The sequence below is a fragment of the Panthera leo genome, chromosome E1 (genome assembly GCF_018350215.1).
Source record: "Panthera leo isolate Ple1 chromosome E1, P.leo_Ple1_pat1.1, whole genome shotgun sequence".
NCBI lineage: Eukaryota > Metazoa > Chordata > Mammalia > Carnivora > Felidae > Panthera > Panthera leo.
Window position 1 is genome coordinate 59,699,782 of NC_056692.1, and position 17,438 is coordinate 59,717,219.

General features: G+C 58.3%; 1 protein-coding gene across 2 annotated transcripts; it reads right to left on the bottom strand.

Annotated features, from left to right (window-relative positions):
• Positions 1-7,910: 7,910 nt before the first annotated feature.
• Positions 7,911-17,403, bottom strand: TEPSIN (TEPSIN adaptor related protein complex 4 accessory protein). Of its 2 annotated transcripts, none has more exons than XM_042915233.1 (13): positions 17,304-17,403; positions 16,143-16,215; positions 15,764-15,855; positions 15,533-15,626; positions 13,674-13,741; positions 13,434-13,512; positions 13,219-13,290; positions 12,278-12,487; positions 11,316-11,493; positions 11,114-11,227; positions 10,956-11,034; positions 10,581-10,715; positions 7,911-9,607 (listed from the first exon to the last, which is right to left on the bottom strand). In XM_042915233.1, the coding sequence occupies exons 1-13, from the start codon at positions 17,349-17,351 to the stop codon at positions 9,095-9,097; spliced, it is 1,755 nt and encodes a 584-aa protein (XP_042771167.1). In that variant the 5' UTR covers positions 17,352-17,403; the 3' UTR covers positions 7,911-9,094. The 2 variants fall into 2 exon arrangements, with proteins under 2 accessions (XP_042771167.1, XP_042771168.1); XM_042915234.1 differs by having other exon boundaries at positions 16,143-16,756; positions 17,304-17,359.
• Between the last annotated feature and the right edge of the window lie 35 nt (positions 17,404-17,438).

A 17,438-nucleotide genomic window follows, 5' to 3' on the forward strand; every position in this document is an offset into this window, starting at 1 on the left:
AGCTAGCAACCAGCAACCAGCCTGGCACCTCCTCCCCTGTCCGTCACCGAGGCCCGCCTTTCCTGCCCGCGCCGCCTCCGGATTGGCCGACCGGCTGCCCGCTCCGGCCGTCCCGAGAGCCCATTGGGCGCCTGGCTGTCCTTCGGGACGTTCAGGCGTGGGAGGAGCCTCGAGGAGCGGCGCATCTCCCCGCCCCCCGCTGGTGGCAGCGGGCCGCCGATTGGACGCAGTCAGAGGAGGCGGGATCTCTGCTGATATGGGGCGGGACCTGGGCGGAGCCTCAGGGAGAAGAGGCGGGGAAAGAGAAAGGACCGAGGGCAAGGCGGGGCGGGCGGCGTGGCGCTCCGGGCCCCTCTTTCTGAGCGACCCGGTCGGCCTGCGCTGGCATCCTAGCGGCCCTGGGCTCCCACGCGGTCCCGGTTCCCACGTCCTCCCCGGGCTCCCACGCCCTCCTCGGTTCCCACGCGGTCCCCGAGTTCCCACGCTGTCCCCAGGCTCCCACGTCCTCCTCGGGCTCCCACGCAGTCCGGTCTTCCATGCCGTGGCCGGGCTCCCACTCCGTTGCTGGGCTCCCACGCGGTCCTGGCTCTCTCCCCACTGCTGCTCTGGACACGTGGGTCCCGCTGCGCCCCTTCCCTGAAAAACTCCACTTAGGGCCCAGACCTCCCAGAGACCCGCTGGCTCCCTTCCTCCTGCAGCCCTGCCCCAGGACCTGGTCACTGAACCTGGCACCCAAGGCCCACCTCCCTTCATCTCTCAAGACCCCTGGGTGGCACATGTTTTGTTTTGACTGTCCTCTCCATTCTTCTACTCAGGGTTTTTTGTTTGGGTTTTTTTTTTTTTGGCCTTCTTCTCCAAAGTTTTAGTCACCCCCACCACTAACGCCACTAGTCTTTGCCTGGGAGTTGTTTCCACCTGTAACCCCAAGTCCAGACCACAGGCCCTTCCCTCAGTGTCCTGTGTCCCAAAGCGGGCACTGCATTGCCTTCCCTGCCCTGCAGGTGGAAGCCACAGGCACCTTGTGCCCCTTCACCTGTCTGTGCTCCCTTCGCCTGGGAAGCCCCAGTCTTGCAACCCCTAACATCCAACACAGACGCCCTCTCCATGAAGCCTCTGGCCTCTACAATAAAAGTTACCCCTTAAACTATAACACTGCACGTTGGCTGGTCTTTACGGCACTTATTATAAAGTAAGTGCTTTTTTATTTTTAAAAACACACATTTACATACGAAGAAATTCACACTTTGGGGGCTGCAGTTCTGTGAGTTTTGACAGATGCACGTAGCTGTGTCACCACCACCATCAAGGTACGGAACATCCCTCGACAAAACACCCAGGGGCTGCCTCTTTGAAGCCAGCCACCCCCTTACCTAGGCCACCACTAATCTGTGCTCTGTCGCTACTGTTTTGTCTTTCCCGGAATGTCACAGAGATGGAATCCTACAGAATGTAGCCTTGGGTCTGGCTTCTTCTACTCAGCACTGTGAGATCGATCCATTGGCGACTCGATTCCACCGCGTGGTGAACCACGCTCTATCGGTCATCGATTGAGGGACGTGGGGATTGTGTCCAGCTTGGGGTAATTATGAATGAAACTACTGTAAACATTTACTTTCAAGCTTTTATATGAACATGAGTTTTCGTGTCACTTGGGTAAAAACTTAGGTATGTATTTATACTTGCGTATATATATATACATATATATATATGTATATATATATATATATATATACATATATATATATATATATATGTAGAGAGACTGTGTGTGTGTATACATATATAGAGAGAGAGGGAGGGAGGGAGAGAGAGGGAGAGTAGATATGTGTTCAACTTTATAAGAAACTTCTAGATTATTTTCCGCAGAAGCTGTACCATTTTATGCTCATACCAGCAGTTTATGAGAGCTCAGGTTGCTCCCCTGCCCCCCCCCCCCATCACCCTCAACATTTGGTTGTTCAAATGTTTTTATTTTGGCTTTTTTTTTTAATTTAAAATTTTATTTTTTGAGAGAGAGACAGACAGACATAGCTCGAGCAGAGGAGGGGCAGAGAGAGAGGGAGACACAGAATCCAAAGCAAGTTGCAGGCTCTGAGCTGTCAACATAGCGCCCGACGTGGGGCTTGAACCAATGAACTGTGAGACCATGACCTGAGCCGAAGTCAGATGCTCAACCAACAGCCACTCAGCCATCCCTGGTGTTCTCATTTTTAAAAAGTGATTCTAGGGGTGCCTGGGTGGCTCAGTCGGTTGAGTGTCCGACTTTGGGTCAGGTCATGATCTCACAGTCTGTGAGTTCGAGCCCCGTGCCGGGCTCTGGGCTGACAGCTCAGAGCCTGGAGCCTGCTTCGGATTCTGTGTCTCCCTCTCTCTCTGCCCCTCCCCTGCTCATGCTCTGTCTCTCTCACTCTCAAGAATGAATAAATGCTAAAAAAAAAATTAAAAAAAAAAAGTGATTCTAATTACTTAAATACTGATCACTTAGGTGTGTAGGGGTATCCCATGTCCCTATACTGATGGCGAGAATCTATTCCTAGGCTTATTTGCCATATATTTATATACCTTCTTTGGTGAAATGTTTGTTCAAATCTTTTGCCCACTTGGTAAATTGAGTTGTTTGCCTTAGGAGTTTTGAGCGTTCTTTACACGTTCTTGATAACAAGTCCTTCATGAGATACGTGGGTTGCGAATATTTTCTCCATCTATGGCTTGTCCTGCTGTTCTCTTAACTGTGTCATTCAAAGAGAGGTTCTTAAACTTTGTGGTTTGTGCTTTTTGTATGTTGTAGAAGCCACGGCCTGACCCGAGGACAGAACATTTTCTCCTGTTTCTTCTAGAAGACTTAGAGTGTTAGGTTTCCTATCTAGGTCTGTGGTTCAGCTGAGATTTTGTGTAAGGTGTGAGGTATAGGGTGACATTTAAAAATTCTTTTTCTTTTTTGTACATGGATGTTGAATTATCCTGGTACCACCCGTTGAAAAGCTATCCTGTCTTCATTGAATTACCTTGACACTTTTGTGTAGTTTAAGTGACCATATTTGTGTGGGTCTATTTCTGAGCTGTCTACACTGGCCTATTGATCTGTGTCTGAACTTTCCCCAATACCACACTGTGTTGATTAGTGCTATTCCACAGTAAATCTTTGAATCAGGTGGTGGGAGTCCTCTTTGTCCTTTTTCAAAATTACCTATTCAATTTATTTGGCTCTTCCTATACTATTTAGTATCAGCTTGTCACCATGTACAAAAAAAAAAAAAAAATCCAGCTGGAATTTCGATGAGGGTATGTTAAATCTGTAGATCAGGGGCGCCTGGGTGGTTCAGTCGGTTGAGCGTCCGACTTCGGCTCAGGTCACGATCTTGCGGTCTGTGAGTTTGAGCCCCGCGTCAGGCTCTGGGCTGATGGCCCAGAGCCTGGAGCCTGCTTCCGATTCTGTGTCTCCCTCTCTCTCTGCCCCTCCCCCGTTCATGCTCTGTCTCTCTCTGTCTCAAAAATAAATAAATGTTAAAAAAAATTTTTTTTAATAAAAAAAAAAATCTGTAGATCAGTCTGGAGAGAATGACGTCTTAACAATATTGTTTTCCAATCCATAACCATGGTATACCTCTCCATTTATTTAGGCCTAATCATTGATATCTTTCACTAGTCTTTTGTATTTTTCAGCATACAGTATTATTTTTAGCATACAAAAATACAATTGGTAGTATAATTTACCCTGTATCCTGTGTCCTTGCTAAATTCACTTATTAGTCTTGGGGATTTTTGTGGATTCTATGGGAGTTTTCACATAGACCATAATGTCTGTGGATAATAACAATTTCTTTTCCAAGGTATTTGCCTCCTTCTCCTCCTGTTTTATTGAACTGGCCAGGGCTTTCTGTACAATACTGAAGAGAAGTGGTTGGAATGTGTATCATTGCCCTGTTCCCAGTCTGGGGGGGTGGGGGAAGCATTCAGTCCTACACCATTAAATATGATGTTAGCTGTGGGATTTTGCAGCTACTTTCTACCAGGTGAGAGAAATTTTTATATTCCTCACTTGGGAAGAGTTTCCATGAATGCAATGTTGAATTTGATCCCTTGCATTTTCTGCATAAAATAGGATTTTCTTCATAAATACGTTAATTTGGTGAATTACACGATTGACTTTCAGATGTTAACCCACTAGACAAAAAGGCAGTGGTAGCAAGGGAAATGAGACAATATTCTGGGGGCTCCTGGCTGGCTCAGTCAGTACAGCATGTGACTCTTGATGGCCAGGTCATGAGTTAGCCCCATGTTGGGTGTGCAGCCTACTTAAAAATAAGATTAATTTTTTTTAAAAAGAAGAAGAAAATACTGTTTTTCCCGCATTATATATACAATGTTTAAAATTGATTTTTAAATGTTTAATTTTTTTTAACGTTTTTATTTATTTTTGAGACAGGACACAGAGCACGAGCAGGGGAGGGGCAGAGAGAGAGAGAGAGAGGGACACGCAGAATCCGAAGCAGGCTCCAAGCTGTCAGCACAGAGCCTGATGTGGGGCTCGAACTCACGAACTGTGAGATCGTGACCTGAGCTGAAGTCGGTCGCTCAACCGACTGAGCCACCCAGGCGCCCCTAAAATTGATTTTTTAATTTACGTCCAAGTTAGTTAGCATAGAGTGCAATCATGATTTCAGGAGTAGATTCCAGTGATTCATCCCCTATGTATAACATCCAGTGCTCATCCCAACAAGTGTCCTCCTCGATGCCCCTTGCCCATTTAGCCCACCCCCCACCCACAACCCCTCCAGCAACCCTCAGTTTGTTCTCTGTATTTAGGAGTCTCTTATGTTTTCTCCTCCTCCCTGTTTTTATAGTATTTTTGCTTCCCTTCCCTTATGTTCATCTGTTTTGTCTCTTAAATTCCTCATGAGTGAAGTCATGTGATATTTGTCTTTCTCCGACTAATTTTGCTTAGCAGAATACCCTTTAGTTCCATACATGTAGTTGCAAATGGCAAGATTTCATTCTTTTTGATTGCCAAGTAATAGCCCATTGTATATATGTACCATCTCTTCTCTATCCACTCATCCATCGATGGACATTTGGGCTCTTTCCATACTTTGGCTATGGTTGATAGTGCTGCTATAAACATTGGGGTGCATGTGCCCCTTTCAAACAGCACACCCGTATCCCGTGGATAAATGCCTAGCAGTGCAATTGCTGGGTCGTGGGGTAGTTCTATTTTTAATTTTTTGAGGAACCTCCCAACTGCACCAGTTTGCATTCCCACCAGCAGTGCAGAAGAGATCCTCTCTTGCCACATCCTCGCCAACATCTTTGCTGCCGGAGTTGTTAAGGTTAGCCATTCTGACAGGTGTGAGGTGGTATCTCATTGTGGTTTTTTGTATTTCCCTGATGATGAGTGATGTTGAGCATTTTTTCATGTGTCTGTTGGCCATCTGGATGTCTTCTTTGGAGAAGTGTCTGTTCATGTGTTTTGCCCTTTTCTTCACTGGATTATTTGCTTTTTGGGTGTTGAGTTTGATAAGTTCTTTATAGATTTTGGATACTAACCCTTTATCTGATACGTCATTTGCAAACATCTTCTCCCATTCTGTCGGTTGCTGATTGTTTTGCTGATTGTTTTGCTGATTGTTTTGCTGATTGTTTAGTTTTGCTGATTGTTTCCTTCTCTGTGCAGAAGCTTTTTATTTTGATGAGGTCCCAGTAGTTCATTTTTGCTTTTGTTTCCCTTGCCTCCGGAGACGTGTTGAGTAAGAAGTTGCTGCGGCCGAGATCAAAGAGGTTTTTGCCTGCTTTCTTCTCTAGGATTTTGATGGCTTCCTGTCTTACGTTTAGGTCTTTCATCCATTTTGAGTTTCTTTTTGTGTCCGGTGTAAGAAAGTGGTCCAGGTTCATTCTTCTGCGTGTCGCTGTCCAGTTTTCCCAGCACCACTTGCTGAAGAGACTGTCTTTATTCCGTTGGATATTCTTTCCTGCTTTGTCAAAGATTAGTTGGCCATATGTTTGGGGGTTCTCTGTTCTGTTCCATTGATCTGAGTGTCTGTTTTTGTGCCAGTACCATACTATCTTGATAATTACAGCTTTGTAATGTATCTTGAAGTCCGGGATTGTGACGCCTCCGGCTTTGGTTTTCTTTTTCAGGATTGCTTTGGCTATTTGGGGTCTTTTCTAGTTCCATACAAATTTTAGGATTATTCTAGCTCTGTGAAGAATGCTGGTGTTATTTTGATAGGGATTGCATTGATTATGTAGATTGCTTTGGGGAGTATCGACATTTTAACAGTATCTATTCTTCCAATTCATGACCTATGTATATATATTTTATTGAGACATAATTAAAACATTTACTCCCTCCAGGTTTACTGAGATTGAGTTGTACATCCGGGTAACCACCAACCTAATTAAGACATGAAACGTCACCATCCCAAGAAACGTTACTGCCTCCTTCTGCTCGATTCCACCACACGGGCACTTCGTGTCTTTATTCTTTCGCAGAGCAGAATGCTTTTGAAATGCATCCGTGTTGTGTAGATCTTCTATCGGCCCCCTGTTTGGCATCATGGCAAATCACGGTATGTGGCTTTTTTTTTGTGTCTAGCTTCTCCCCTAAGGTTCTTGGTGGCGACGCAGAAGCAAAGAATTAGCAGGGAAGCCGGTGGAAAGAATCTGAGATCCCTAAACGGGACAAAGGGAGATGTTAGGATCTTGGCGGCAGCCAAGGTGGACTGTTTGGTGGCCAACAGAATGGTCTGGGGGAGCCTTCAAACTGGGGCACGTGCAGGGTTGGAAGGAAGGTATTGGGCGATCTGCGTACACCGAGGAAGCAGGGTAGGAGCGTATTTCTCCAGGAAGAGCCGGTCTTGACTCCCCCCAGCGAACTGCTGTTGTCTGGGTTCTTGTTTTTGCTGCGGATGCTCGTATTCAGCTTTCCTGAGTTTCGCTCTCTGGTTCTGGAACCAAACCTCCAGGGTCACGGCCACTTCTTGGTTCTGCAGGCTGGGAGGGGTGTGGGTTCTGACTGGACAAGAATTCCAAATCTGCTCGTGGCTTCTCCGTGAACATTGTTCGCTTCCTTTGTGAATGCTGCTAGTGCCTTCCTTTAGGAAGGTCCCCTGGGTCTGACATCCTGAGATCCACATGTGTTCCCATGCTCTGCTCCTGTGACCAAAAGAAGAGAACATTCTGAACCGAATAAAAACAAAACTGTCAAAGTTCATGGGATGCAATCAAAGCAGTGTCTAGAGGAAAACTGATAGCATTAACATTTTTGTTAGAAAAATAAAGCTCTCGCGTCAATAATCTAAGCTTCCACCTTCAAGAAACTAGAAAAAGAAGAAAAATAAACCCGAAGCAGTAGGAAGAAACTAATAAAAAGCAGACAGCAATGAAATACAAAACATGGAATGGTAGGAAAAAAGGAAACCCCAAGGTTTAGTTCTTCGAAAAAACCAGTATTAACAAACTTCTAATCAGACTAACCAAGAAAAAGAGGGGAGAAGGTTATCAACATCAGAAATGAAAGATGGAATACCATTATAGACCCTACAGAAATTGGGTAATGAAATTATGTCATAAAATATTCTATGGTCATATTCAACTTCTGTGAAATGGACCGATTTCTTGAAAAATACCTTCCTGAAACTCACCTGGGAAGAAAGAGATCACCCAAATAGCCCCACACCTACTTAAGAAACTTTGTAGTTCAAAGCCTCCAATTAAGAATATTAAAGGACCAGATACTTCCACTGGGGAGTTCTTTCGAACATTTAAGGAAGAAATAACACCTGTCCTGCTTTTAGAAAAGAAGTTCTCTAAGCGTGTCCTCATTAATGCTATCTTCATTAGCACACACGCGCACACACGCACGCACACACACACGCACAGGAAAGAAAAACAGCAACGATGCAGCTTTGCGGGAACAACCGTGTTTATTTCGGAAGCTCTGGTGCTGTGACCCCTGGAGCAGCCGCGACCCTCTGAGGCACCAGAACCCTTGCCCCGAGGCCAGCCCCGCACAGTCTGCAGGGACCAGACACAGGTCGCACCGGGATCTGGCAGCAGAAACAGCCCGCCCCCCGCCCCAGGTGGATAAGCCGCTTGGCCGATTTAGGACTCCCTGCGAAGGGAGAGCTCTGAGCCCCAAAATACTCAAGCCGTGCTTCCAAATCCACACAAAAAACCCTTGTTTCTGGGAGGCAGGCACGGGTCTCCAGGGGGCCCCTGAGGTCAGTGTTTCCCAGACCCGCTGCTGCAGGAATCCAAGTCCAGACAGCTAGCCTCTGGTAAGGGAGACATGGAGGGGAAACTGAGGTAGCCCCGAGCCCTCCTCCCAGGGTGGCAAGGGCCACGGCCCGGACTGTCTCCTCCTGACTCGTCCCCACAGAGGGGGCCGGGCGCCCTTCTCCATGGTGTCTGTGAGGACCCTGGGAGCCCCAGACAGATCCAAGTGAGGAGCCAAGCCTCTGCTCCTGTCCCCTCCAGGCAGGCCGTGCCACGCCCTCTGCCCCGGTCCCCCTCGCAGTCCTTCTGGCCGCCGGGAGAGCGGCCTGACAGTGTCTGCGGATGGGGCCCCCGGGACGGCTGCAGGGCGGGAGACCCAGCAGTCGGTCCGGGGCCCCCAGCCACCACCCTGAACAAGCAGCTCAGTTCCTAACCCTGCCCAGAAACCGGCACGGCTCGGTGCTGGTCCTGTTTCTCCCTCAAGGTCTCAGGCTGCCCCTCCGGCCATCACGCCCACAGGAAGGGCCCGTGCACGAGGGGGGTCCTGCCTCATCCACAGGAAACCGGGGAACCCGCTTTCCGGTTGGGAGCCGACCTCCGTGCACGGTGCCACCTGGCTCTGCTGGCTCGTGGACCGGCGGCACATCACCCGGGGCTTGATCAGCGGCCGTTGTATTCGCTCTGGTCAGCTGCCCGGACCGTGTCCTCGGTGAGTGAGGGGGGGACGCCGGAGGGAGGGCGGACCGGCCACACACACCCGAGGGGAACCACTCCTCGGGATGTGGGGGCTGCGGGCGAACGGGACAGCACAGAGTCACGGAATCCTGGGATTTACAGGCCGGGGCCACGGTGACTCCACGTGTGGCCCAGGCTGGCAAGGTCACGAGTTTAGGAAAGGGAAAGCAGAAGGTTCCGAGCCGGGAGGGGCTCCTGCTGCCGCCGCCCTCTGTGGTGGCGTCCAGGGGGCCTGGGGGGCCTCTTCTGTGGCGGGCCCGGCCCCCAGCAGGCGGGGACAGGCCACCAGCTCCATGCCAGCAAACAAGGAGCTGCAGCCCCCGGGCCCTGGGCAAAGTTCCGGCGCTCCCTTTGGGGAGCCCGTGCCCGGCGGGCTCCACTCGGGTCCGGCCCCCTCCTCTCTGGAACCCACCAGGCCGGCCTCGGCCTCCCTGGGGACTGAGAGCCGGGAGCCATCGAGGGGAAGGGGGTGCGCAGGGCCCTGGGGCGGGAAGAGAGCGGAACTCAGCGGCTGCAGGAAGGCGTGGCTCCCGGAGAAGGGCACGGCGTCGGTCAGCAGGTCGGCCGGGCCCCCGCGGCCAGCCACAGGGCCCAGCTCGACCGGGGGCCTCTGGGCGGGGGGCCGCTGTCGGCAGGAGGCTTCAAAGTGCCTCAGGATCTGGAGGAGGAAGCGGAGGGGACCGGCTGAAGGTCCCTGTGTGCCCGGGAGCACAGCGGGCACAGAAGACACAGCCCCCCAGAGAGCAGGTGGCTCGTCCCACCTCCTCCTCCTCCGGCCACCCCCCACCGGCCACACTGTGTGCGCCCAGACACGGCGAACCTGCTGCTCTACAAATGCACACGTTCTCTGTCCCCGAACCCGGCCCCGTGACGAGCCAGCTCAGGGAGGGGGGGGAGGGGTCCCTCGCCGGGTGCCAAGCAGCGCCTGACACAGATGCTGAGGAAACGAACGTGCCTCAAACCCTCCGGTCCTTCCCAACTCTGCACACACGGCCTCCTCCAGCCTTCACGTCCTCAGAGACACCGTGATGCCTCGCTGTGGCGGGGTCACCGATTCTTTGACAAAGGACAATTTAAAGACGCGCCACTGAGGATCCGAATTCTCAGCAGCCACAGAGGAGCGCAGAAGCCGGGGATGCCAGTGGGCAGGTGGAAGACGTGCTGGGGCCTGGCTGAGGGGAGAGGCCAGCAGCCTGTGGGGGCTGCCCAGAGGCTCCCCAGTGAGGGAGCCGGGAGGCCCGCGCACAATTCGAGCATAACTGGGAAACGGACTCGCGTGAAAGAAAACACTTCTGCCCTCCAGGGGCCGAGCACGGACTCCTGAACCGTGACCCCAGGTGGCCAGCAGAAGGATAAATGGACCTGGGCAGGCAAGGAGGGCTTCCCGCAGGAGGCCACCCGTGGGCTGAGCCAGGCGGGATGGGGAGCTGCCTGCAGAGCAGAGCTGCTGAGCAGCAGGGCAGGGGAGAGGTCCCAGGAGCCGGAAGAATCCACGGGCCAAGGACCCCGGCTGTTCTAAGGCCCGGCCCTTCCCGGCCCGGTTGGCGAGGGGCAGGAACGTGGAAGCGGATCTGGGAACGGCTGGAGGAACAAGCGTGCGACTTCTCCTCCGGGTCCCGGCTGCTGCCCACCTTGGTGGCCTTGTTGGTCACGGGTCCAGGGCTGCCCGCGCTGAGCTCCTGCAGCCGCGGCCGGGCGAGGAGCAGGATGTGCTCCTGGGAGAGCAGGTCGGTGCAGCCCAGGGACGCGATGGCGCCCAGGGCCCTCTGCCGGGCGGACAGAAGGTCAGCGCGGTCCACCCCCGGAGGGAGGCCCCTCTCACAGCTCCGTCCTCCTCTCGGCCCGACTGCAGCCCCAAGGTGGGGGAGCCCCGGGGGTGGGCCCACTGCCCCCCCCCCCCCCCGGGCAGGCCCCGGGTGAGGCGGTCCCCGGCCAGCCCCGCCCGCAACCCTCACCTGCGCACACCCGTGCCCCCAGGCGCCCCCCAGCCTCGGGCCGGCCCTCACCATCTGCACGCGCTCGCTGGTCCCGTCCAGGCGGCGGGTCAGCAGTTCCAGGACCGCCTCACAGTTGAGCAGCCCACACCTGCAGGAAGGCACAAGCAGGAGGTGGGGGCCGGGGCCGGGGCCGGGGCCGGGAGCGGGGAGCCGGTGGGGGGACTCACTCTTTGATGAAGCACTGAGCCTCCTCTCGGCTCAGAAAGGCACGCGGCCCCCGTGTCACAGTCTGGACCAGGCTCTGCTCCTGCTGGCAGTCGCTCAGGGTCACGGCCTCCACCCTACCGGGGGCACAGCGGTCAGGGTAGAGAGAGAGACTCCTGCGGGTCAGGCCCCAACCCAGGGTGGGACCCCAGAAAAGGACCTCACCGCTCTGCCAGGTCGCTGGGTGCCTGGCTAGCCGCTGAGGGGCTGTCGCTGCCCGACCGACTGCCTGAGTCTGAGACCTTGCCTGGGTCACCGCTCTCCCGGGATGAATTCTGGGAGCTGGTGCCGCTGTCTGGCTCGTCCCAACCCCCTCCTGCCTGCCCGGGCTGGGGTCTCGTGACTGTGACAAACAGGACCGTGGGTGAGATCGGGGGCGGGGGGCCGTGACTTGCCTCATACACCCCTCCCCGGGGCACCTCGACCAAGAAACACCAGGGAAGAGGTGACACGGGACAGAGCAGGGCACCCCTCACACAGAACGGTCAGGGCGGGGACCGCCGACCTGTGGCGGCAGGGGCAGTGCCGGACCCCGAGGCACAGAACTCTCGGGGAGTCCCGACAGTCCTCCTTCAGGCCAGGCCAACTCCCGGGAGCTTGGGCCAGAGCACCGCGACGCTGCGGTCCCCTCTCACCACACACCTCGCTCGGGGATGGCCCTGTGTCAACATCCCCCCGACTAGAACGCACGCGCGTGGAGGCTGGCCCCCGGCCCTGGCCTCGCAGCCGTCCCGGCTGGACCGGCAAAAGCCGGGCTGCGGCCCAGCTCCCGACCCAGGTCTGTACCCGAGGTGGCGGGGCCCTCCGGGAGCCCCCGCCCCCCTTAACACCATACACCCCAGCTCCTACTCGAAGCAACTGGCGAGAAGCTGGCAAAACAGCATCCAGACGCCGCGCGACCTTTGTACGGCACGGAGGCCACAGCGAGTGCACACGCAGCCACGGAGCTGGCGAAAGGCTGTGCGGGCCCCCGGCCTCCCCAGGACACACCACCTCCTTCCCCGGCCTCTGAGCCAGGAGCCTGTGCCCCTTGCCGGGAAGGTCCTGTCGGCAGCTCCGCGGCCCCCTCTCGCTCCAACACACCACGGGGACAGGCCTGCTCACCCGGACCCCCAGGAGAGTCTCACCGCTTCCTCGGGCGCCCGGGAGAGCTCCGGGGAGCGGCTTCCCGGCACTGGGGCCACCACGGCTGGCTGTGGGCGTCATGGCGGGCTGGTAGGCGTCACCCCGCGGGAGGGGCCTCCGGGTGCCGGGGCTCTCGGGCCCGGGGCGCACAGCATTGGCCACCACCTCTGCGGCCTTCTGGATGGTGGAGAGGAAGGCTTCGCCCGCAGAGCCTGCGCCGGAGGGAGAGGGACAGGGTGCCAGCCCTCTTCAGTTGTGCCCGCCCCCGAGAGGAGTTCAAGAGGCCAGCACGTGAGCCGTAGTCACACAGCGGAGCCCACGTGAGGCACCCAGGCCCTTCCGGAAGCTTCCCCAGTGAATGCCGCTTCAGTGCGTTCCCAGGCCCGACAGAGCCTGGCGCTCCAGCTTACGGCAAGGCCGTGCCCCCAAGTCCCCCGGCCCCACGTGGGAGCAGGACAGCTAAGGGGATCGTCAGAGAGCTCGGTCCCCACGGCGGCTCACGTCCAGTACGGGTGCAGGGGTGCGTGAGTGCCCTGACGGGACCAACCACCCTCACTCCCGAGTCAGGAACAGGCAAGGCCTGCGAGCCAGGCCTGCTTTAGGAATCAGTGCTCCCGAGGTACCGGGGGTCTGAGAGCCGAGACCAGAACCGGCAGCACCCAGGCCGGCTGCGTCCACTCACGACGGGCACCGTCCCCACGCCACCGCCCTCCGCCCTCCGCCCCTCTGAGGGACCAGGGCCTGGGTGCACGCGTACAGACCTAGCCTCCGCCCGGCTTCTCACCTGTTGGTTTCGCAGACTGGCCCTGCCTCGTTCTCCCGCGGGCCCGAGCAGAGGAGAGCGCGGTGGCAGGACACCGGCCCCAGCCGTGCCACCCGCCACGCCTCCCAGGCCAGATCCGCCAGACCCTATGCCCGCGCCCCGCACCCCCGCAGCACTCACCTGTGGGGCCCCGTTCCTTGCTGTAGCCGAAGCCCTGGAGGGCGCCCTGGGGCCTGGACTCGGAGCCCATGCCTGTGAGCAGGACCCACGTCAGTGCCAGTGTGGCCGCTCACGCTCAACCCTGTGTACCTGGGACAACGGGGCGGGGGGGGGGGGGGGGACCTCAAACCCTCCCCAGGGTGAACACCCAGCGAAGGGGATGGGCGGTCGCCTACCTGCCGGAGGCAGGGCCCTGGGTGGCTGGGAGGGAGGCAGGGGCGACAAGTTGTCCGAGAACAAGGCGCTCCCCAAGTCCTAGACGAGGAAGCAGAGGGCACTCGGCTCGCTGTGGTCCGGCTCTGTCCCCCCGCCCCCCTGCTCTCTCGGGGTCCCACAGCGAGGGCGGAGCCAGGGCCCCGGGGTGGTGGAACAAATGTCTGGCAGTCTGTCCCGGGCTGCCCCGAGTGTGGACTCACCTGGGCGGCCGCCCGCACCTTCTGGTACAAGCTGTTCCCGTGGAGAGGGTCTGGGGGCCCCGAGAAAACTGTAGGACGGAGGCAGATGCGCAGGTGAGCCGCAGCTACTGACACTCAGAGGTGCGGCTTTAATGCCCACCCCCGGCCCTCGTGGCGGGCACCCCCCCGGACCCCTGGCAGATGACCCCGGCACCCCGAGGGTCAGGGGCGGCCTCCTGAAACACAGGCCTGGCCTCCAGTCCCCGGGCGACACCCCTTCCAGGTCAAAGCCCCTATAGTGGCGGCCACCCTTCGGCACCCCCAAGCCCGGGAGCCCCCAGATCCCCCTCATCCGGGACCCACTGCCCCCACGCTGCTTTTCAGAGATATACCACCCACTGGGCCTATGGAGGCCGCACCCCGGCCGCCCCCTCGCTCATGCCCACAGAGCGGAGCCCCCTGCCGTCTCTCGCCGGGGTCCCTGCACTGGCCGCCTCGCTGTACCCCCCTCAACCCACTCTCCACTCGGAGTGAAGCGAGCAATCAAAGCCCCACGGAGGCTCTCACGGCCCTGACGATACCACCTCCCTCTACGTAACAGCTTCAGCTGTGACAAACGAGTTTTTCCTAGAAGGAATTGAGTGACACCCCCGTTCCCAGTCTCTTGTCACAAATGCATCTCACTTTCTGCCCCGGCAGGTGGCCCAGGGTGCACGCCCATCGGCCAGCCGGGAATGGAACCACCAGGGAACCACCGGGGTGGGGGGGGTGGGGGGGCATGGCGTGAGCCTCCCTGCTGTTCCTGCCGCACAGGACCCCCCCCCCCCCCGCCCCGGCCCCTCGTGCCTGAGCTGAGGCCGTCGTCTGCGGCCCCCCCCACCCCAGAGCCACCTCCTCTCGCTACCCCACCTCCCAGACAGCCTGTGGCACGGTCCCCCGGGGTTGGCACTCAGAGTACAACGGACTGGGACCGGCCCAGCAGAGACTCTGGTGCCAACAAGGACCCGCTGTCTGCCGCATCCCGTGCTGCCTCGGCTGCGCCCTGGGGTGGAGGACGGCGGTGAGGACGAGGTGGAGGACGGAGGCCTCCAGTGAAGAGACGGCCGCGGTTTCGGGGTGTGGGGGTAGGCCACCACCTGGCAGGCAGGCAGGATGCTGGAAATGCTCAGGATCCCCGAGGAGCACGCGGTGGCCGAGAGCAACTAACTGGGCCCCCCTCCCCGGCGCTGCCCTCTCGGGGACCCTCTCAGGGACGGCTCCGTGGGCGTGGTTCTTGCCTGCAGGCCGAGCCCTTCCGGTGTCACTCAGGGCGGGGTCTGCTGACGCTGTGCCCCTGAGACCCACTGCGGCCAGGACTCCTGCCTTACCTGAGGGGAAGGCCTCAGGCCCCGTCCCCCCAAATCCCAGTTAGGGAAAAAGACATGGGACAGCCCCAGGCCCGGCTGGGGAGTGAGAGATGGAACCCCACCCCAGACCCAGCTGTGCTAGACCTAGACCTCGACAGGCCAGAACCCCGCCTCTCCCGGGGGCCTCCCACAGACCTCCCTGTCTCGGTCCTGGGGAGCAGTCCGGGGGGGAAGACAGAGCCCCTCTGGTGTGCCGGGCACTGGAACAGGCAGGACGGGCCTGGGCTGCCCAGGCCAGGCAGGGCACACAGGCAGAAGTAAGCCACCGTGCGGCGGCGGGCCCGGCGACGGATGGAAGGGAAAGCCCGTGACAGAGTGAAGGCGGTGGCTGGGGTGCGGGGTGCCGGGGAGAAGACGGCAGCGGGCCGGGAGGCGAGTCCCGCCGGTGGGAGGGGCGTCTCTGTGAGGGGGCGGTGGTCAGCAGAGGGACTCTGTGCAGCCTGCCCTGGCCGCCCCGCCCCAGCGCCCGGATACCTGCGGCTTCCTGGATGAAGGCAGGGTTGCGTTTGAGGATGAGCAAGGACGAGGAGGAGCCGTGACCACACAGGTGGAGCAGGATCTTCAGCACCTGGGGGACAGTCGCAGGGGGCAGCACAGGCCCAGAGGGCAGCCCGCACGCATCCCGCGGCGACCCTCTCCCCGTGCTTCGCCACCCGCTGGCCCGTCCCCCAGCGGAGGGTCTGCGGGGGCCGCTCGGGGACTCACCTTCAGCTTCACTCGGCCAGAGCCGCTGTGCAGACGGTTCAGAAGGTACTCCAGGAGGCACTGGCTGCTGCCCAGGGACTCGTGTGAGATTTCTGGCAGGCGCTCGGGTTAGGGAAGGAGCGAGCTGACCCCAGGCCACACGAGGCCACGCCGGCGGGGGAGAGAACCAGGCCTTCCTGCCACCAGACTTCTCCCGTGTCTTCCCCGCCAACACCCACCCGAGGCCCTGGTTTCAGGAGCTTGGGCCTCTTACGGCCTCCTGGGCCCCGCGTCATCAGTCGTGTGGCTTTTGGACCCACCCACACTTGGTCCCTACAGTAAAGGAGCTGGGGGGCCTCCGAAGGACAGGCCCCTGGACGTGGGTGACGAGGAAGGATACTGGCGATCTCCTCAAACAAGTAGCCCGGACACGGGACATCATCGTCCGACGTTCCCTTCAGGAGAACCGGGAGCTGAAAGGGAGCGCGAGCCCCTGGCATGATGAGTGGGCGTCACAGGGAAAAAACCCAAACACCCATTCCCACTTGGCCCAGCATCTGGGCGTCTGGGGAGCGTGAGCCTCAGAGCAAAGACAGGACGGGGAACCTCAGGGACACTCACGGGGACAAGTGCGTGGACTCTGCTGGGTGCTCACCACAGACTGACTACAGTTTGAAAGGGCAGCGGCCTGACGGCACGAGAACATGGGCCTGAAAGTCACCTTATTTATCCAGCAAGGCCCAAAGGGGAGCTGGACAGACGTGCAGAGCCGTGGAGGCCAGGGCCCAGAGCGGAGTCTCTGCACTAACGCAACCGAACCGACCGGCGGCTTCACCGGCGGCCCAGCCCCTGAACACCTGCCTGGCGACGCTCAAGGCCACCCGCTGCATCTGCTTTGGCTCTGGCCAACACCAACGACAGGCCCCGACCTCCGCTTCTCGGAGCATTCGCCACGATGAACTGACGATGGTGGACGTGGGTCTCCCACAACTCGGGAGCGTCCTTCCCTACGACCTGAGGGCCCCGGTTTGAAACGCAACCATTAGGAAGGCCCGGGCCTGGCTCGCACGCCCTGTACGGGGGCAGGACCCCAAGTCCCGAAAGGGCCGGCCAGCTGCCGAGTTGCACGGACACTGCCCGACCCCCGCCTCCCCAGTGCTCCTGCCACAAATGGGAAGGGGCCGGGGCTGCCCGCGCGGGCGTCCGGCTGTGCCGTCTGAGACCCCAGCTGTCTCTTCCAATTCGGGTTCTGTCCGGGGAGGGGGGGGGGGGGGGGATGTGAAGCAGAGGTGGCGTGCCCCGCCCACACGGCGTCGGGGATCGGGCCCCGACCCTGAGGCCACAGCGAAGAAGGGGACCCAGGAACGAGATGCAGGGGCAGAGGGGACACCAGGGGCCCAAGAACGGCCGGTGGGGCTCGAGGAGGAGGACGGGCACGGAGAGCGCCGGAGGGAGATGGAGGCATCTGTGAGCCTGGGAGGAGGCCCCAGCGGGCGCCGAGCAGGGCCGGGGAGGGGGACAGCTCTGGCCCGGGGTGGGGGCCGCGGCCGCCCGCACTCACCCGGTGCAGGAAGCTCAGGCGGTCCCGCAGCGGCGGCGTGGACGCCATGATGCCGGCCACCTTCCGGCCCCGCCCGCGGCCGCGGACCCCCTCCAATCACCGCGCGGGCCTGGACTAGCTGGCCAATCGCTCGCG